Source organism: Dermacentor albipictus, chromosome 9 (assembly GCF_038994185.2).
Source record: "Dermacentor albipictus isolate Rhodes 1998 colony chromosome 9, USDA_Dalb.pri_finalv2, whole genome shotgun sequence".
Lineage (NCBI taxonomy): Eukaryota > Metazoa > Arthropoda > Arachnida > Ixodida > Ixodidae > Dermacentor > Dermacentor albipictus.
In genome coordinates this window covers 6,087,501-6,109,755 of record NC_091829.1, presented here as the reverse complement: position 1 = coordinate 6,109,755, position 22,255 = coordinate 6,087,501, and the positions used below count along the sequence as shown (strand labels likewise).

The following is a 22,255-nucleotide window of genomic DNA, read 5'->3' as shown; positions in this document are numbered from 1 at the left end:
AAAATATTTATTTCAATCATATGGCTATTCATATGTTCATAGATGCAACATGTGTTGTTAGGAAATTGTGCATAAATACTTTGGCCTGTACAGCTCATGTTCGCCACAATTTGCAGTATTCAACTAATGTCTTGCATCAGCATTTTCCAAAGTGTGTCTCACCTCCCATGGCTTTGCTAGACACAGAATAGAGTCATAAGGGGCCTCTGAACGTGTAAAAACCAAAGCAAAAAGGGATGTTGCCCTTTGGTTGATTTGTAACTAGAACAACATTTGCTGACAAATAACATTGGACTGCCACTTGAGTGACCACGTAATTAAATTTAAAAGCTTTTGGTCACACAAAAGGCAGGAAGGAAGCTGTAGGTTCAGGGCGATGTTTTATTTTGGTGGATCATAAGATGTAATAGTTTAGGTACTGCTTTACATGTCTTATTCATGTCATTATTGGCTTCAGTACCGTTTTCAAGGCTCTGCTATATTTCACAGGCATTTTCTCTCTTTTTCTTTGTCTTTTTTTTTTGTGCTGAGCATTTCTGTTCTGCACATTTTAGAGGAGTTTATCCGTGCAGCATGCAACACTAGGGTTGCTAATTTGCTTGTGGGCATTTGTTGTCATACATGTGCTACTTGCACAAGACAGTTGAATGAACAGCAGTGTAATAATGCCCTTTGGCTCAGGTGCTCCTATGTGAATACATGTACATGTAACAGGAGAGTTGGTTTTTCTCAGCAACCACCGCACCAAAATTGAAGAGGTTTGTTGCATTTAAAAGAACTTAAAATCTAGTTGCTGTTGGTTTCAAATTTATTATTTACATCGTCAATTTTTTATTAAAAAATGCCAAAATCAACAATTTTCAGAAAATGAAACTACCCATTCTACAACTCTAACTCAGCAATGAAAAATGATAGCATAATTCTGTGAATTGCATCTTATACTTCATCTAAAGCGGACAAAATTTGTATGTTACACCTGAACCTAAGAAAAGATTCAGCAATATGGAAATACAGCTTTTACAGTTCACCCTTCCTAACTTCATCAGAACTGCTCCTTCCAAGTTTTGGGGTTATCTTAGTAAAAAAAATAAATCAGCTGACCATATTATGCATGATGGCAATGCTGTCGTCGCTAAACAAGATATCACTGTTCACTTCAATGCTTTTTTTAGCAGCGTCTTTTCGAACTCGCCCGTTTCCCCTTGTGCGACTGGCGTAGCACACAACGATGATTTTAGTTTTATTTCTTTGTCTGGCGTCCTTTCTATGCTTCTGAATATTAAAACAAAATAACCTCCTGGGCCTGATAACCTACCAAACGTGTTTCTTCACGGGTACACTGAAATGCTATCTCGCTTTCTCGTAATTATCTTTCGTGCATCCCTTTCATCAGCGGTGCTTCCTAATGACTGGCTTTCTGCTCGTATTTTTCCGATACTAAAAACAGGCGATCCATCACTAGTGGCAAACTACTGTCCCATTTCACTAACCTCATCTTGTTGCAAACTTTTAGAACATAGTATGGCTTTTGAAATCAATAAATTTCTCGATGATAGAGCCATTCTATCTCCTATGCAGCATGGTTTTCAAAAGGGCCTCTCCACTGTAACCCAATTAACCACTGTAATTCACAAGCTCGCTAGCACTATTGACAAATCAAGGCAAACTGATATATTTTTGGACTTCAGGAAAGCATTTGATCTTGTATCGCACGCAAAGCTAATAGAAAAACTTGAACATCTCAATATTCCTTCACATATAGTAAATTGGATTCGCGCTTATCTTTCTAACAGCACGTAATTCATAGTAGTTGATAATTGCTCTTCCAGCACCCTTCCTGTTACTTCTGGTGTTCCCCAGGGTAATGCTCTTGGACCACTACTATTTAACATCTATATAAATGACATTGTAGACACTGTTACTCAACCCGTACAAATAAAACTATTTGCTGATGACCGTCTCCTCTTTAATGAGATCACTTGCCAACAAGATCAAGTTATTCTAAACTCTAACCTTCAAGACATACTAGCTTGGTGTGCGCGCTGGGATATGCAGCTTAACATTGATAAAACAGTATTTATGAAGATCACTCGAAAAATTAATTGTCTTCTACCTACAGCCTAGCATCCAAACCTCTTATGAAGGTGAATGAATATAAGTACCTCAGTGTTACAATAGCCAGTAACCGTAGTTGGAACTCGCACATCTCCCATCTTTGCGACTAAGCTTTTAAGAAGCTTTGCTACCTCAGGCATAAATTAAAATACGCTCCTTCTGAAACCCGTCTTATCGCCTACACTTCTCTTGTCCGTCCTAAACTCAAGTATGCAGCTATTGTATGGGATCCCTATACTAAAACTAACATAGATGCGCTAGAAATGATACAATGTAAAGCAGTAAGGTTTATCTTCTCTAAATATTGCTCAAGTGATTCCCCAAGTCAGTTAATGGCTGAACACAATTTTCAGTCTTTGCAACTAAGAAGAAGAAGAAAAACACCCCTTACTGCCCGCCGAACAAGACATACCACGCTGCCTCATTAACGCCTTATAATGGTAAAACGAACGCCTTTATGTATTCCTTTTTCCCTCGCACAGTAATGGAATAGAACTGCTTACCTTATAACAAACTTCTTAGCACTGACTCAATAGCGTCTATTACTATCTAATATTAGTGCTTGTTCTTACAAAATCTAGTTTCAATTTGTATCGTGCAATATTTATTGATTTATGCATTGTAGTAATGTTGAATTATGCACTCCTCTTTTTTTCCGATTACATTTCCAGTGCTTTGAAATTGTGCTTGTGAAACAGTGTTTCAATTTGTATCTGCCACTCTCTATGCATTATTTAGGTGCTTTACTCATTATGCAATTGTACTTTCTATAGCAAGACTGCGAGTCGGCCTAGTTGGAACAAATTCATCTTGAAACTTATTGTGCGCAACAAACAGGTATATAAGCAGGTGGTTCTTCAAAAATAAAACCAGTTGTTAGAAAGCGCTCGTCCTTGTGTTTCCTCTATTCTTCGTCCCTGTTTGTTGCGCACAATAAGTTTCAAGATGTACTTTCTATTACATTTTTTTCGGAGCTTTCTTTTTTTTTATACCTTCGTCAACCTATTGTGTTTTCTTTTTTTGTATGTACCTTTCCGCTCCTGCCTGGGGGGCCTTCTAAGGCCTGCAGTATTCCTAAATAAATAAATAAATAAATAACTAAATAAAACCCTTGTACACAATCGTATGATGTACACAAACGTATGAAGTATGATATAAATTGACAGACAGAAGTTGTCTGCTTTGAGTGATCTAATGGATACCATTTACAGAACCACGATATTTGTTCTTCATGCCGAGCTATTAATTTATAAACTTTGTGCGTCTATTCTTTTCAAACTTACAAATTCTTTAAAATTTTAAAACAAAATTCAGGCCCTAAATCGAAATTCTGCTTGCAAGAGTCACCAGAATTTAACTTTCTCTCTCAAATGCAACAAATTTCATTAAAATAGGTCCATGGGTTATCTCAAAAAAGCATTCTTGCGTATTGCACGTATTTGAATAGGGCTTGTCCGAGTTGGGCCTGAGCTAACGCATCCTCATAAGGATACTCCAAGAAATCAACCGGAAATAGCGAGTCATATTACTACCGTCCTAAATAAACAGTGTGCAACCTTCAATGCTGCAGCTTCCTCACAAACAAGGTGTGAATTCACACACTAAAACAGTCATGACACAGTGCTACCCAATTAGCCAAAATATCTTCGGAGTCAGAGTGGGAAACTCACAGCTTTCTCCACAGTGGCAGGACCCTTGGAACGCAACCGCAGGGTCTCCTTGCCAGACCCAAGGGCCCCTTTGTTTTTCGCCTGACCAGCCGTTGCTCCACTCCGAGGCCCTATGTGGGCTGTGTACATCACAAACAATAAAGTAGGCCTCAATTATTATAAGATCTGACATGTTGAATTGGCATGCACACAAGTGAACAACTGCTGTTCCATAAGACAACAAATGTAAAGCATATCACGCCTGAAATCTTTAGTATTTCAATTCAGCATGCTTCCCATCATCTTGAATACAAGTCTTGTCCTGCTTTATGCCTGTTGAGAATAGCGTTTCATACTACCTTTATTAGAGGTAAATCTGTTGCTGCTATTGCTGAGCCTTCACAGGTATCATGGGGGTACATGAATTTGTTCAAGATGTTCAATACAGTACACCTTCTTTTATTGTCCTTCGTAGTTCAGATGTGCTGCTCATAACATTTCATTAGATCAGTCAGGTGTTTTAACTATGGTTAAAATTTAATTCCCACATATAAGTACCATGCATAAATTAAATCTTCAACGATGCACATCACTTAATCTAGGTGATGTAACACTCACCATGCATACATTTTTTTAGAAGACTATTCTAGATAACTGCTCTTGCTTGTAATGTCCAAAAAAATATTCAATGGTAATAATTGTACTTAAGTGATACGAATAATTGCCATACAACCATTTTGCAATGAAAGATAAGTGTGAACATTGACATAAGAATCCACAAGGCTGACTGAAACCAGGAGGACAAAGTTTAGACACTTCCTATCATTGTTGTAGTAGTTGAAGTATTGAAGAAGCCCACATAGGCACTAGTGCCAGATTTCCCTCTAGGTTATGTATTTAGAAACTATGTTGTAGTGCTTCTCCTTGTGTCCTATTGCACCAGTATTCATTTTGACAACCAGCACCAACTAGCACAGCAGGAAGGTCTTCCAAGGAAACATTTCGGTTCATTCCCCAGCTTCGCCTCACCCAATGGCTTCCCAACTACTTGATTAAAGCAAAGAAACAAATACAGCACTGTCAACCTCAGCTGTGGTTACTTGAGCAAAGAAAAACCCTTAGCCATGACTAATGAGGGCCTGACTTCAGACTTCCTTATTCAGTGGATGCAAAAAGAACCCCTCGTGCATTGAAGTGTTTAAATTATCTCTTCATTGTGAATGCCAAGCTGTGCACACAAGTGCATTTTTTACATTAGGATTCTCAACTGAATCTTACTCCTTGAGTTCCCCTTCATGTATTTCTTTTCATCATAATTATCAATCCTTAGAATGTAATAACACAAAAGTTAGGCACATCTTTGCAACTGCACAAATTTAATTATGTAATTCATTGTTTCAATGGTCATGAATGAATAAGAGAACCATGTGCACTTCTCTATTTTGTGTATTCTAGCCAAACGCCAAGAAAAAAAATCTTTATTGATGACAAATTCATTTTGCAGCTTGCCTGCTCCCATTTGAGCTGAATTTCTAGTTAGTCGTCCCCTATAATTCTCTTGTCAAAATGATGAAGCAAAGAAAGGCATGCAAAGATTTCCTCTCTAAAAACACTCTCCCACTATCAAATCTTGGCAAATCATTTCATTACAGGGCAGAACAGGTTAATAAAATATAAAGTGACAACCAAAAGCTGAGTTCTCAGAAGAAGGTGACTGCATTACTATCCCTGGTTGCCAAGTCCACAGCCTTTGGTTTAGCTTAAGCAATGTGCATGCTCATTGGTGCCCACTCCCAAATATTTAACAATGCAAAGCTGCAAGAAAGCTTGAACACTTTACTGCCTAAGCATGCAGCCTGCAAGAATGCGCCACATTCCGCAATTTAGTGAGCGATAAGCATAGCTATGATCTCTTAAGCTGTCAAGTATTTAAGCTTTCCCGCAGTTTTCAATTTTTGAAGGCTTTTCTGAGCATTCTGACATTGCCTTACACAGACGCAGAAGACTGCACAATATGGCAGTAGGATATGCATTTGTTAGACATAAATGTCATAAAAAACTAGCAGGCCGCAACCTTGCAGCAACTCACAAAAACCAGCCTTGAGAGGTTCAACGAGGCGAAGTGTGAATGTGGAGCCCTTCTTTATCTCCTTGAGCGCTTTTGCTACCTCATAATGGCGGCAGTTGACCATGCTTCTGTCATCGATGCGCTCTATGTGGTCACCAACCTGACAAAGTGAAAAAGATGGCACTGTCAATTGCTACATATTCAAGGCTGAGAATACCCACGTGTAGAAGCATGACCAGAGTGAACAACACCATACACAGAAACTTCCACAATACGTGCATTTATTTAGCTGCAGGCATTACGATCATCTGCTAAAGATTTTTGCATGGTGGTACAATTGTTTGGTGCGGTGCAATCTGCTAAGATCTTTGCCTGTGTTATCCTTGTTCATCATGTGTCAGTTTTTTTTACACCTAATTTTCCAAATCAAACGAACATGCCCTGAGGCCAATCAGTTGAACAACTAGAACATGCAATGGAGTTAAAGTCATTGACACGAAAGATAAGTGGTGAATTTTGATGAGCTTGTTGGCAGTTACTACAATGTCATGCACACTGCTGCCAATGATCTATTGTCGAAAGACTGGAGCACTTAAAGGGGCCCAGCAATGCATCAGGGAAAGAAAAAAAAAATCAATTATGCGGTTTTACGTGCCAAAACCACTTTCTGATTATGAGGCACGCCGTAGTGGAGGACTCCGGAAATTTCGACCACCTGGGGTTCTTTAACGTGCACCTAAATCTAAGTACACAGGTGTTTTCGCATTTCGCCCCCATCGAAATTTGGCCGCCGTGGCCGGGATTCAATTCCGCGACCTTGTGCTCAGCAGCCTATCACCATAGCCACTGAGCAACCACGGCGAGTCATCAGGGAAAGAGTTTTGAATGGCACTGATGGCATTGCCTAGATACAGTGATTTTGTGTACTTCAAAGACAGGTAATTACAAGCAAGAGTGCCACTATGATGACTGGTTAAAAATATGATGTCTGATTTACTTTTGTAGGTTATTGTGAGTACTGCAGAAAAAAAAAAACAAACACTGCATTACGTTTTACAACCCTTTGAAGTATTGCAGAGCCATGGGTGAAATATTGCAACCACGGGAACGACGCATCACATGCTGAGCACTCTGGCACACAAACAGCCACCATGCAGAAATTGTTTTAACTATAAAAGTGAGGTCATGGCCTCCGAGATTAGACCGCATGCCGCTTGATCACGAAGCCCCTGGGAATGCCTTGGAATGCCATCAACATGCTGAACAGGCTTGACAACCATGGTGTGCATACTTTCGCTAAAGCCATGCTGCTATCAGGTGGCCCCACATGATGTCATGTGAAAGTGAAATGTGCACCTTAAGGATGCGAAAATCCAGGTGGAGGGTAACTCATTTTGCTTGTATTTTGAATTTTGTGATCGATAACTTGGGTTTGTGTCAGTCAATTTTCATAACCCTTTTTGTTCTGTGTTCTTGACTTACTGAGAATAGATCTAGAGCAAACGTAGTGACCCAAAAACAATGTTGCCGGGCCCTTTTAATGCTGTGTGCCTAGTGTGTGTGTTTGCATCAGCACTGGTAGCAGACTTCCAGAAAAATAGCTTAACTAGGCCAGTCGAAAACAAGGAGACAACTTCCATCATTGCTTGATCATCGAATCAATATAGAAAGAATGTCCAATGCGCGAAAAGAAGATAATTCTACTGCATTCTAAACATTTCATAGCTTGGGGAAAATGAAACTCATCCTTCACTTCATGACAAGGCCAAGCAACAAATGTATTCCACACATGCCTGAATGCTCACCTGCACAAACCCAATGCGGTCCATGAGGGAGCCCTCCTTGATTCGCTTGATGAACGCCAGGCCTGCCCCATTGTCAGTTATGGTGAGACCCAAAGAATCTTCCCCCTTGAGCACCTCAACTTCCTTTGGCTGGCCTCGACGGTGCACAAAGATGAAATCGTCCAGCCCAATTTGGCCACCTAGAAGACGGCTCATGTCCACCTTGTGCGTGTTGAGTGTGCAGAACAGGATCTGCATGTGAAGGCCACACAACACAGCTCGATCATGCACTGCTCCAAAACTGCATGCTTCCCTCAATCCCACAGAATACCAACTAGCCTTCCGACTACTAAAGGGACCTTCTGCAGTAAGTGCTGCAGCATTAATTTATGGTCTGTTCAAAGAAAATGCCAACACTCTCACAGTAAACGAGATATGATACATCATGAGAATCCAGCTGCACCTTAGTGCAGCCGGTAACTGAATGCTGTCTCTGCAAGGTTTTGTCCTGCATTATCTGTGGCGTATGCGTGACCCAATTTCTGCAGCAATATTAAAAGGTCAGAGGAGGTTTAAACGCCACGAAATGCTGCAAGCAAGAAGGTTGCAAGAGATAACAGCATGCAGTCCTCATTTGACCAATCTTAAGATGAAAAGAAAAACTTCTAAGGTGTATGAGGGCACAACGAGCAGTCTGCAGATGTCTAAGGAATTACAACAAACACTTACACATATGCTTTAATAAATAAGCTGCTCATTCTCTGCAAAGCAAAGCATGCTTCATGACGGGGAGTGCTTTATGCACAGATAATCCAAAGGGGCCAGTGCAAGTTCTCATTATTGTAGGCCAAGAACAGAGAAATGAAACAACAAAAAATACCTTTCGCAACTGGTCAGTGTACGGCCTCTCTCCCGTCGTACGCGTACGTATACATTTGCCCGCGAGGTACAAGTGTGGTCTGCTTGTCTTTGCCTGCTTCTCACCTACCACCTTGAAAGTGGGGCAGGTCCCCTTGGAGCAGCGGCCACGCTGGAGGCACGCGCAAACCGATAGGTTCAATCTAGATAGAGCAGCGTGCGCACTCCCTCCCAGACAGGTTTTTTATTTTCTTTTTGCTTATTTTTTTTGCGCCTCGTCTTCAGCTTGCTCCTTTTCTGGACTTTTTGCTTCTTCCGCCCAGCTACGCGCTGTTCCTTTTATATGTTCATTTACTACTTTTTTTTCCCCTGCTCTAGCGGGGCTCCGTCCAGACAAGGATCGCCTCGTTCGCCGGCGACGGGTTCCGCTGCTGCAAGCGGCCGCCGTCGTGCGTACCGCAGTCGAACCGAAAGGGCGGCGCGCCGTCCTTTCATCGGTCGCCGCTGATCGAAGCGGCTGGCGCGATAACCAATTATAACGTCCAAAATGTAAACAGGCTCTTAAAGTGCAGTTCAGCTAGAAGTCTAACGAAACCGAAACAAGAGCAAGGTCGCAAAAAAGTGACTCGCGCGCGCTGCCGCCTAAAGTAAAGCAAGCCGACCTTGACTTGCGTGAACGCCACTACGCTTCCAGGCAACGATAGAGAAGCGAAAATGCATCATTGTTTGCATCCACCCTAACCTTGGCCGATCGTCCACAGCAGGTATGAGCCATTATGCAAGAGGATAACAATAACGACTCCCGGGAACATATTGCAAAACCCATTACTACGCGAGCCCTTGTTTCCCGCGTCGAATGTGACCGTGCACTTATTAGAATTAGCAGTGGTGGTCCAACCAGTTTAGGATTTTGAGAAATTTTTGCAGCAGTAAAAATGTCGTTTTTGTAGCATCTTGAATTGGTGTACGGTAGCGCGATTAAAAGACAGAACAAAAGAAGACACACGCGGCCCTGTACGTCTTCTTTTGTCTTGTCTTTTAATCGCGTTACCGTACACATACTCAAGATGCGTTACCAACAAGCATACATTGCAACCCTCGTGTTCTGCAGCAGTTTAGGAACAGCCACATCAGCATTCAGGAGCAGTTTCGGAACTGAAGAATTGGACTTTTCGGAACCATCGGAGTAGTACAGCAGTAATCTGTAGCCATTTGGCGAAGCTTGTTATTACTGTGCAGTCAGTAAGTACTGCCCAACAGTGAAGCAAGACACAAAGCCAACAGGGACTAATTAAGCTTGCCTTCCCACGGACGGTATACCGTGCACGGTATGTTGCAAACACTTTTATTTGGGTAAGCAAGGAACTTAACTTCATACACAATAAAAATTTGTAGGTTAATAAGAACAAAGACATGCGTCTGGGGCAAGGAAGAGATAAAACTACAAATGTGCTAGAACAATTTGCGCCGTCAGGCATAAGACAAAAGTGATGACAAATGTCTTATTAAGAGAAAATGTGACATCCGCCCATCAGTAGCAATTGCTACAAAAAAAAAAAAAGAAGACTATACGGGTTCCTCGAAAGAGAAGCCTCGCAGTAGAAGGAAGATTCGTTCTGGTCCGGTACTCGAACCTGGGACCACCGCCTTCCCGGGGCAGCCGCTCTACCATTTCCTTTGTAGCAATTGCTACGAGTGGGTGGATGTCTCATTTTCCCTTAATTATTTCTCTCCACCTTGCGGGTTTCCGCAGAACTATTGCGTCAAACAAATGTCTTATGTACATTCCGAATTAAAGATTTGCTTTGATTTGCTTTACCGCACTAGACAAAATGTGTATTACACCCAGTAACAATGCTAGAAGCTTGACAACAGACTATGCGTCTATGAACGGCGCCAAGATGAGATGCCTCCATGCGGTGTCTCACAAAGATGGTGATGGTGTGGAGAACGTCAGTAAGATCCTGTACACTCGCTTTTGTTGTGAAGCGGCATGTCGGCTTCCCGTGTGTCGTGTGGCCTCTGCAAATAGATAACAGTCGATTCGGCGTAAAACCGTAACTTTTGTTGCCGACGGACCTCTCGAAGTCCTACCGATTAAGCCTAATGGCCAAGGCAGTGTGCCAAGGCGAAAATTGGCTGCAGGCCGATGTGGCCGACAAGCTTTCCACGACGCTTGGCGTCCTTAAAAAGATAATCAATTCGGCGTAAAGCCGTAACTTTTGTTGCCGATACCCCACCGACCTTTCGAAGCACCACCGATTAAGCCTAACGGCCAAATCAGAAATTGCGAAAAGGCGAAAATTGGCTGTTAGCCGATCTGGCCGTGTTACAAACGGCCTGCGGGGGCTGGCGAACTATTGGCGGCGAGGAGTTACGGAGTCGCCATCTATCGGAAGCGCCTCGCTGGCGTAGTATGAGGGATCACGTGGCGCGCTCCTCATAGGTTTTGCTGTCAGCGCTCACTGAAAACACCACGCCCGAGCTCTCCCGGACATATCTGTAAGTACTTTCGAAACGAGAAAAGTTTATTACTGTCTAAATAATAATCTTGGGCAAACTGAAAGCACGCAATCGTTTACAAACGCTATCTCTTTACCGAATACGTACAGTGAACGACACTGCGCGCGGTCGCCGCGATGGAGTCTCCCGAACCGGCTTCTTGCGTGATAGGTAGGTAAACGCTGAGAGCAAACTATGTGAAATATGTTCTTATAGTGTTTGTATAACTAAATGGAGTGTAATAGAACGAAGCCTCAATGCAGCGATCGCGCAGATTCGCAGCGACCGAGTGCGCGTCTGCATGCTTGTCCGCGCGCGCGTTTTCGCACCGTGCCATGAGCTTTAGGCCGCAGAATATGAGCATTTGGCAGTATACAAGCAACCATTGTTGCGTGGGCGCTATCACAGCTGTTCGAAAATAATTTCATTGTAGAGACTTCGACGCCTACGGGGACTGTGATGTGCCCTCGCGACGATTCGATCTTTTCTTTTTCTCCTAAATTCTTGGACATTTCAATATTATTTCTCGAGTTGCGTCGCACTGTATATTTATCGGTGTTCTCAGCGTGCGATTTCCCGCTGCTCCTTTTATGCGAAGCATATTACGAGAGCTCAACCCAGCTCCTCAGGCGCGGCGGTGTCGCCTTCAATACCACGTGACACTGTGACGTCACGACAGAGGAGAAGTGGCTTTGGCTCAACTCTTGCAAGATGGGCTGGGTGGGAATCGAACCAGGGTCTCCGGAGTGTGAGACGGAGACGCTACCACTGAGCCACGAGTACGATGCTTCAAAGCGGTACAAAAGCGCCTCTAGTGAATGCGGTGTTGCCTTAGAAACAAGCTGTTTCTAAGGCTCAGGCGTGCGTCGCTTGCTCAGGCGCACATTTCGTTGCCGCGCCGAACGCTGCGTTGCTCGACGCTCACCGCGTCCAATGCGGGGCGCGTAGTCGCTGCGCCGTAGCTCATTGTCTTACATCCCTTGGCGGGTCGACGGGAACGCTGTCGCGTTTCACTCTTGAAGGCGAAGCAGAGTAACGCATGAGTTGTTTCTTCGTCTAGCCGAACCAAATATAGCCAAGCAACAGCAGTTCACCAGGCTAAACAGTGGTTCAACAACTAAAATAAAGGCTAGTATGCTTCGCATCCTGGGCTTAACCTTACCTAAGCCACAGCCATTTTTTTTAATCCAGTGCATTAATTCATAACACAAACATGACCATATGCCATGCTTTTTTAAAATGTGCTTCTTACCGCTGCCTTTCCACTCCACTGAACTTGCCAGTATCTATAGCATCGACAAGTCCATACACCAAACCGTCATGACATTAGTCGGGCAGCGGACTCGGGCGAGCGTCTCAGTGCGCGTTTTCAGAACATCGCAGACCGGGCGCCGTAGCAGAAATCTTCCTCGCGTCTGTGCTTGCTGCATACCCGAGTTGCAGCCGATGACTGTTTGCCGGTTTTATGTTTCGCGAGCCAAGCTTCACGCAGCTTCTTGTCCTGCGGCTACGTGTGAATAAGGCTGACACCGGCCTCCGTTACGTGCGTCCGGCCCTGCGGCACCGAGCAGTAGCCTACCATGTTGCGCGCCTTCAAAGGAAGCCACTACCTATTGTAGTGCTTTCAAGCGTTGTAAAAGAGACACTCTAAGCGGGAAAATTTCGCCACTAAATGAGGACCGCAGCGTTTGAGGGAATTTAAACTCGTTTTCAGCTCCCTTGGGCGCGCCCGAAGCAGCCGACGCGGCCGCTATGTCCACGTGATCCCTCCTAGCACGTCACGCCGACGGTGGCGCCAGCTTTTCCAGTGGTGGAGCTCGAGGCCAATAGAAGAAGCGACCGACGAAACCTGCCTGGCCCGCTGCGATGACTCACTTTGCGAAAACAACAATGCGCCGAGTCAACAGGCCATCGGCGCCACTATGTCTGCTGCGACGACTCGCTTCGTAAGGACGACAATACGACAGTCCCCAATCGAACGGCGCCGAAATGTATACACGCAGTCGGCGGACGAAGTACTGTTAGTGGATTCGCCGTCACCGTCACGGTTTGTTTGAAGCGGTGGAACTCCTGGAAGAAGATGTTTTGCGGCGCCGTTTCACGGGTCTTAGAAATAGTCTGTAATGGAAAGACGCGGCGGCCACTGTCTGCGGGGTCAACTCTGGGACCAAGAGGCGCCTGCTTAGGGCAAGACCCGTGTCTGCGAAAACCCTCTCACCTCGGTGTGGTTAGTGAAACCTGTGCGGAAGTGAGTGTAAAACCTCCCTCTCAAAGGCAGGTCGGCTATGATGACTTTGGACGCTCCGAATTGGTCGACGGTTGAATGGCCGTTTTCCTCAACTAGGGATCTAGGGAGGACAGAGTGTTTATCAGCAGCATTTGCGCGGCTCCTGAGTGTGCATTCTCTTTCAGTGATGCTAGACTGAGGAAATGTAACGTTCTCATGCAGATACTGTAAATAAATCCCACATTCCCCATTCTCTATGAGAAAAAGTCTCTCCCTTCAACAATGTCCTCAGCGTGGATGGATGAGTTGGACGACGGCATGGGCCAGCTACCATCTATTTCATGCCCGAACCCAACCATTACAGCGGACAAGCTTTTCACAAACCGTCGCGGAAAGATTGCTGTTAATATATTCGTATGAGTGGCTAACCAGCGATCGGTTCTGAGATCATGCATACGTGTTTTTGACAACCGTCGAAGCCGGCAATTACTGCAATCGCGCATAGAAGTTCGGAGATCGACACAAAGTTCCGAACTGCGCATGCAAACGCGTGAATCTGTGAGCATGCGCACGCGTATGCGATACGATCTGCGTGCCTTCCAGTGGCTAATCGGTCCGATATCTTCGCACATATAGGTGCTGCTTTCGTCGCCGTTCCCTTTGTCGGCGACAGGTATAGGAATTGTCTTGAATGGAGTTGATGAGCCGGATGACCCTTGTATCAAGAGATGCGTGCCTCAAACAGATTATGGTTTCGCCACGTAAAAACTCCAGAATTAAATTTTATTTTGTCCCAAAACCAGCTGAGAGCCTTGGTAAGGTTGCGTACAATGCATCGACCTCAGCTGAGTATTTCACCAAATATGCGAAAAATAGAGTGTAGTAGATCGCGAACTGAATCATTTGAATGTTCACAAATCGGTTCGTATAGTTGCCTACAGTCAACGTCTGAAAAATCGGGCAGATCGAAGAAAACGAATGCATGCTTTCTACTGCCGCCAATGGCTTAAATCGAGGCACGTCCGAAATAGCTCTGAAGGCCTGCCAGTACACTTATTAGGCGGATCGGTGCTCGTAGTGTGACAGGAGATGGCGGGTGCACGCGTCTTTAATTAAGGAATACTATTGTGTCCCGTGACAAGTGTCCATTTCTATGCTTCGCCGCGTAGCACTGCTGTATTGAGGCGAACCTGACTCTCGGGAACCGGCATTATGCAACGTGTCGTGCGTTCCCAGCTTCGAAGCCAATGGCGACGATTACAAATGCGGAGTCGGCGCCACTGCTAACCGCGGCGAAATGTTTTAATGAAAAACACGGTACCGAACAGCAATAAGCTTGGCAGCCAACGTCGAAGTAGCTAAATCTGTCGTTACCGCGGTGTGGCTAACGCTGCCAGCGGATCTGCGTGGGAGAGCGCCAGCTTGAGGATACGAGATAATAAAAATGGTGGCGATAGTGGCTTCGGTCAACGCCCTTTGGGACCTGCGGTCATGGCAAAAATTCCGGAAAATCGGACAGCGAAGGGTTTTTGAGAGACGAAATTTCTGACGTCCTTATACATTGACTCTATATGGGGTACCGCGGCGGTGCCGCGAAGGCGTTCTAATTACCGGTGTTATGATTGGGGGTTCAATCCCATCGCTCGTGATCCGTTGCCAAGATTGGAGTCCGGCATGAATTAGAAGGTAGCTGGCCCATGCGGTCGTCCAACTTATCCACGCTGAGGACGTTGATGAAGGGAAGGACTGCTTCGCATCGAGAACGAGGAGTATGGGTTTATTTACAGTATTTATATCAGTCTAACATGACTGTTTGAGAAAGTACATCAGTCTAACATGACTGCTTGAGAGAGAGTGTCCTGAGCAGCCGCACAACAGCGGTTTTTAAACACTCGGTCCTCTCCCGATACAAGGTGACGCGAACGTTCGTTTAGTCATTTTAAACAGGCCGCCTCTCTCTGGGACAGGTTACACACACACACGCACACACGCATACACACAGGTGCGATGGTCCGGAGCCGACGTCAGAGGGGCTTCGTAGACCTCGGAGCCGTTCCGGGTAGCGCGTTGTCTTGAGTCTTGGTCGGTGCGTGGGAAGAAGCCTGCGTCGGCGTTCCCGCGTCAACTCCCCCACCCGTAGCACATCAGGTCGGCGTTGTGCTGTTGCGCACAAAGCCTGCTTCGTCGAACTCCTTCAGTCAACGCGGCGAAGAGGCTAGAGCGCAACGGTGACGGTTTCAGCACAAAGCCTGCTTCGTCGAACGCATACTAGCTGAAGCGACGGAGAGTGGAGGATGCGCGTATTGTTCATGACACAAAGTCGACTTAGTCACGCCGTGGCTAGAGGTTGGCGGCGATGCTCCCGGGATATTGCATCCACAGTCGCAACTGGTAGGCAAAACTTGCACTGCAGCTGGCCGTTCTTAACACCGGGCATGTTCGAAAAATTGGGCGTCTGGAAAATCGGTCGTTGAACATTGCGTTGCCGTGAAAACGCGAAAACACCGCACTTTTGAGCAGTTGGCGCAAGTGGCACTCGAGTGGGGGCTGTCAGTAGCAGGCAAGCCGAATTGTAGCAAAATGGCGCAAATGGCGCAGTTGGACCACCACTGGCATTAGCGTTCAGCTCGTAGGCCAAAACCGAAGAAAAGCAATGGACATGGCACACTGTAAACAGAACTTGCAAGGCGCAAAAAGATTCGATAAACTGTCTTCGCGAAGACAGTTTGTTTACGAAGACAGCGTATTTACGTTTCGATAGGACTGCAATCGGTACATCAAAGAGAAAAGGGAGTTTAGCCGCATTAGTGAAATTAAGCTTGCGAAATATAATAAAGCCATTTCTCATCGTGAGATGAGGCATGGTAAGTCGGAAAAGATGCAAGCATTTCATAAGCCAAAACTAATACAGCGAGCGGTGATGCCGCCTTGCCGCACACCATGCATGCTTGTCGAGGGTCATGCAATTTGACGGCATGTGCTCGGTAATTTTTCTATCATTGAATGTTGACTACACTGTATTCCAAAGGAGCCAAAGCAACTTTCGAAAACCGGAAGTGCACAAATGGCGCCAGGAATGAAGGTGGCGAAAAAGTAGGGACATGTGAAGAGCGTCTCGTCACTGCCCCTTTCCTCGACACCACGGCAATCCCGTGGGCGCAGCCATCTTTGATCACGTGGTGACGCGTCCATTGCTTGCCTCAGCTGCCTGTTTATAATGGATGTGCATGATGCCCGGTGCAGCTCAGCAAACCTCGTTTCTGCGGATATGATAGGCGGTGACTGGTGGAAGACATGAAGCTTTGGCCGCAGCTTCAGAGAGGACATGTAGGCGCTTTAGAGGCTCATAACTCCTTGTCCAAACGGCTCGAGCAGCGTATACGGTTATTCTGCTAAAAGAGGGGCTAGAAATGTTCTTTATTTGGCAAGTAATTTGAAGCAGCGTACTAAAAGTCGGATTGCGCAACATTTTGACGGGACACAGACGAGAAACAGACACAGTGGAGCGTTTATGTTCTGTGTGCCCCATCAAAATGTTGCGCTATCTAACTTCTAATATGACATACCAACACGCCCAGTCTTCAACCAATGACAAGCCGCTGCTTCTAAGCAGCGGCTTGTCATTCTGACTCGGTGAAGCCCCTCGGTGCGGTCACTATCTGTTCTATATATGTTCTACTCGCGGTTGGGCTCAATTGCAATAATTTGTTCTTGCTGCGCAAAATGCTTGAAGCGTAAATATTCTGTATTTCGTAGTAGCTCGTTGCAAATACGTATTGCTGCTAATCGCTGGCTTACTTCGTTGACCGTCACGAAACGTTAATCTCCGAACATTCGTGTGCTGTCGGTGTAATCGCCAACACCCATGCTTCGGCGCATTGATTCAAGTGTGCGGCCATCCATCCATTCTCGTTAGGTTAGTGATAGAGTGGGCATACGTCTGCGTGAGAGGCTTGGGTAGATGCGTGTAGATAACGTGCGAGAAATTATGCCAGGAAGTGGCACTACGTCATTTGTCACTGAGTAATGAGCGGTATTCACTCTTGCCGGCGCTCCGGAGTTGAAGTCCTTTCTTTGGAAGTTAGCGATACAACGCTGACGGATGAGTGACTTCTTTGTTCAGTAGGAAAGCCGTGCGTCGCCCGCACCACAGTCAGTCCCTGTATGTGGCGACGGTCCTCGGACTTCGTTACACAGATTCATTCCGTTCCTTAATATGACACTATTTTTTTTACAGCCAACTACTGCACACGTCTTCCCTCTGCCGCTCCACATTTCAACACGGCAGCGTTAAAGGAACACTAAAGCGAAACAATAAATCAGTTACACTAATAAAGCATAGTTTGAGAGCCCTGCAGGCAGTCATTTCAAAATAATAGTTTGATTATTAGGTGAGAAAATGAAGGTCGAAGAATCAGTATTTGTATTTCGCGCCTAAACCCCGACGCTTGTACGTCATTGTGACGTCAGGGATTTCAAAGTATGTTTTCGCATTGGGCCGCGTTGGCTGAGTAAAAGTTCCCGAAACTTGTCATGTTTAATATTTGGTTCCTTTAGAACACAATGTTGTCAATCTGTACCGCTATGTAGTTAAGTACGCCCTAGATGCCATCAGAATCCATGACGTCACAGAGACCAGGTGTGGGAACTTTAACGAGGAGTCGCCACCCGTCTTTCGTTCTTGGGCTTTTTCTTGCTTACCAAGCGTCTTCTCGTGGTAAGAGTGGTTGTTTTGGAGTCGTAAAAAGGTAATTTACTGATGCAGAAGAAATCATTTTTCTCTTTAGTGTCCCTTTAAGGGTCCCGTGTCGCAAATAATCCGACGTTGGCGTCGCGAGTCGACCGTCGTTTCGGCAAAATCCCGAACCATGCAAACCTAACCACCCAGACCACGCATGCAGTGGCGTAGCTAGGTCGTCTGGCACCCGGGGCACATAGGTATTCTGTCAACCCCCCCCCCCCCCGGGTGTAGTTGAGGAAGGCGCGGATATTGAAAATTTCCGGGTGTCTTCAGACGTATACGACACGCCCCCCCACCCCGCTAGACCCGTGCGCCCCGTTGCTACGCCATTGCATGCATGTAGCGCAAAGTTACTGAACTAATTGAATTTCTAGAAGTAAAATACGCCAAAAAAATCGTAAAGTACGACTTGCACTCAACGTACAGACATGGTAGCGTCGGACTATTTTGAATATACGAGAAAACAGTCCTGTTACGCGGAAACTCAAACACAAACCCCTTTTCCAGTGTTTTACAGTGCCACGGCGTCCGAGATATGCGCGCGCAAGTCTCGGAGGTCAGGAAGCGGCACGCCCGATTCCTTGCAACACTTCCAAATGGCGCTCGCCTCCACTGCATCGCGGCCTATACGCAAGAGGGCGCGTTTCTACCAGAACGTTCGCCTTTGTGCATAGCGTTCGCCGCGAGCGAACAGTACAATTAAGCTGCAGTTGCCGGGAAGCGTGAGAAGCAGTAACGGATCTTTGAATGATATCGCGTTCCACTCTTAAAGACGAAGCTTAGGCGCGCTCCAAATTTTATGCGAAGCATATTACGAGAGCTCAGCCCAGCTCCTCAGGCGCGGCGGTGTCGCCTTGAAACCACGTGACACCGTGACGTCACGACAGAGGAGAAGTGGCTTTGGCTCAACTCTTGCAAGACGGGCTGGGTGGGAATCGAACCAGGGTCTCCGGAGTGTGGGACGGAGACGCTACCACTGAGCCACGAGTACGATGCTTCAAAGCGGTACAAAAGCGCCTCTAGTGAATGCGGTGTTACCTTAGAAACGAGCTGTTTCTAAGGCGTGCGTCTCTTGCTCAGGCGCACATTTCGTTGCCACGCCGAACGCTGCTTTGCTCGACGCTCACCGCGTCCAATGCGGGGCGCGTAGTCGCTGCCCTGTAGCCCATTGTCTTACACCCCTTGGCGGGTCGACGGGAACGCTGTCGCGTTCCACTCTTGAAGGCGAAGCAGTAATGCAAGAGTTGTTTCTTCGTCTAGCCAAACCAAATATAGCCAAGCAACAGCAGTTCACCAGGCTAAACAGTGGTTCAACAACTAAAATAAAGGCTAGTATGCTTCGCATCCTGGGCTTAACCTTACCTAAGCCACAGCCATTTTTTGAAGAATGAATGGAGCACAGGCCATTTAGCAAACACCCAGTTTCACTCCCGACAGCTGATCTCACAGTGTTAAGACGCTGAGGCCAAGCAACTCCTGCGACAGTGAGTTATACACCGCTTCGTTACGGCCGCTACTGGGCCATAGGAGCCAACACGCGCAAATGGAGTCAGGTAGCACACCCCCGTTTTTCAGCATCCCCTTCTTTCTCTGGGCAGTGAGCTGTGTGCGCCCAGCGGTATTTCTCCGACGGCGTTCCGTGAACAAAGGTGCTGGTACAGTGTACTAGAATACTTGTAGTGCTGGAGTGATTGTGCGCACACTCTCGAAGGCGACTATGTGCGCTCTGACTGGAAGATGGTGTGATCGCGGATTTCCCTGGCCTAGGGATCTAGGGAGGAAAGAGGAGTAAAAAGCGGGCAACTTTGGTGTGCTATATATAGAGGGCTCTTATGTGTGCTCGCCAAAAATATGTAGCCGTTTGATCTGTAGCTCATGCTACGAGAACGATGTACTGCGCTCTGTGCTGCGGCCAGTACGAGTACCCCTTGCTCCATGTAAATAAGTTTGCCTTACCAATGTTAAAAAAAAAAAAAACTTCCGTTCCTCATCCTCTCGACCTCGCACTCTTCACCAAACAAGCAACCCTCGTCAAGTAAGCTCGGACGACTGCATGGGCCCGCTAAGCCGCGTGACGCCCCTGCAGCTAGCGTAGGCCAGCTATCCGTTACGAGACGCCCCGGTTGCGTAGGCTAGAGAGCGACTAGAGTGTACGAGCCGCCCTCGGTGTGACGGCAGACGCCGAGGCCATTTTCCCGGCTTCTACAACAGTAGCAGGGCAGAGGCGTTGTGCGCTTTCTCCGAGGCAACGTGCGGCACGCCGCCGAAAGCGCCATCTCGTTCTTCTAGTGCAAACTGCTCCGCGAAAAGGTTCCATAAGCTGCGGTTCACTTACCCCGTAAGAACACGTGCTGCTTGCTGCTGAGAACCCATCTCTGCAGTCTTCAGAACAACCGGGTGGACAGAAAGAACACTTTACAATCTCCGTTAGTCCTTATTTTACTGCGAACTACAGGTGCCGTAATTTTGATAAAGGCTTCTATCACAAAAAGCAGCCCTGTTTCGTGTCTGCCTCAGCGATTACCGATCGAGCATGATGCGTCGCCTCATCATGCCTCATCATGCGTCGTTTGATGATGAGTTGTTGCATTTGGAGGCGATCCCACCGCTGCCAGCAGTTGTAAGAGTTGAGGTGGACTTTGGGATGAAACACTTGGGAGGTTTATTTACATTATTTACAGTGAGAGTCAATTAACAGTCTTATAGTCATTACGGGCCGGCAGCAACTCGGACGCTGCGGCCCGTGGCAAGAAGCTCGAAAGAGATGAATGAAGGAATGCTGTAGGAATGCTCTGCTGCTCCCAGTCTGCGTCTTTTAAGCCCTTCGGTGCCTCGAAGACACGTCACGTTCGGCCAATGGGAGAGCCCGCTCAGGTGACGCCATTTTAGGCCAATCGGCGAGCCCGTTCGGGTGTCGTCATTTTCGGCCAATGGTAGGCGCCCGTGCGATGGAGTCACACCCGGCGAAGAGAGTCGCTGCTTGGTCCCCCTGCGGTCTTGCCTTGCTGACTTGCAATGCGCCGTCACAATAGATGGATGGAGGCGACGCCGCCAGGTTTTCAGGGCGCATTACAGCCGTTTTGCTTCGGGACCCACTTTACCCGCAACAACGCCAGGCTCTCGCTTCACTTTCGGGAAGAGTCAAGCAGTGAATAGCTCCACCGGCGGCACACGAAGTGGGGGCCGCCAACTTGTTTGCACGAGCCGCGCCTCGGGAATGTGGTATACGTGCTTCTGCGCTCCTTAATTAGCTGTGGTGCGATTCGATGTGGTCTGGGGAACTCGAAGTAGGCTCAGGAAACGGTCCCGTATCTAACAGACTACAACACCATGATCACAAGTTACTACCAAACATCTCCTCAAACAAGTCGGGGTCATAAGTGAGTGAAACTTACGATCATATCAAAGCCTTGGCGCAAACGTTATTCGTTCATAATGCAAAAAAAAGGGGTAAGGCGTGCAGACACGGACACAAGAGAAGTGGACAACACGAACGCCGCTTCTCTTGTGTCCGTGTCTGCACGCCTTACCCTTTTTTTTTTTGCATTGTGAATCCTTACCAACTGGCTCAGCTTCGTGTCGTTCTTATTCGTTCCCGTGTTTTAAATGTAGGCAGGAGGAAAGAACGCGGCGGCGGTGTGGATTAAAAGTTGTGGCATTTTGGATAAGAAAACCAAATTTCGTTATACGCGTATTTACAGTTAATGAAGCAATAACTAACCGAGGCTTCATATGTCGTCAGTGCTAGATCTAATCCATCGGCCCGGAGAGTGTTTAGAAAAAGCGGTTAGGGGGCGCTCTCGTCATCAATAGGCTAAGGTCCCTACATTAAAACAAATTTTACCTAAGGACCTTGCGAATGCGCAGTTGTCCCATTGTCGAGAACAAAGCACCATTCCAATGACCAGGTCATGGTCTTGCGAGCATATGTGTTGCACTTCCTCTGATGTAAAAAGTGCAGGGTAAGCAAAACACTGCTTTTCTATCAGCCTGATCAGCAGCTGCTGCCGAATCGCCAGCCGGTTGACCAAAAGCTGGCGCAACTAATTTTCCGAGACACCCGGTGACATTCCTTCCGCTTGCCGCAGCGCGAGATCGTCAGAAATCGCCACTGCCGACTATACCGTGCTCCGTCAAGCGTCAAAAGTGCCGAGAAAGATTTCGAGCCCTTCATGCACTATAGATGAGCTCCACTCCGGTGAACTGATTTACATCTCGAGAGACGCGCTCAGCTCCTGGACTTTCTACCTGCACGCTTGGCCGACCAAGCTTGCCCTATAGCGGACTCCGCTAGCTTCAGCCCCGTTCTCG

The 22,255-nt window shown here is 46.6% G+C and overlaps 1 protein-coding gene across 2 annotated transcripts in view; it reads right to left on the bottom strand.

Annotated features, from left to right (window-relative positions):
• Positions 1 to 22,255, bottom strand: part of kermit (PDZ domain-containing protein GIPC-like protein kermit) — a 193,726-nt gene that overhangs the window by 5,692 nt on the left and 165,779 nt on the right. For both annotated transcript variants that reach the window (XM_065437252.2, XM_065437251.2), the window contains exons 2-4: positions 7,638 to 7,868; positions 5,854 to 5,992; positions 3,786 to 3,904 (exon numbers count right to left, since the gene is read on the bottom strand). In XM_065437252.2, the coding sequence (XP_065293324.1) occupies positions 3,786 to 3,904; positions 5,854 to 5,992; positions 7,638 to 7,868 (489 nt within the window). The remainder of the gene's footprint in view (positions 1 to 3,785; positions 3,905 to 5,853; positions 5,993 to 7,637; positions 7,869 to 22,255) is intronic.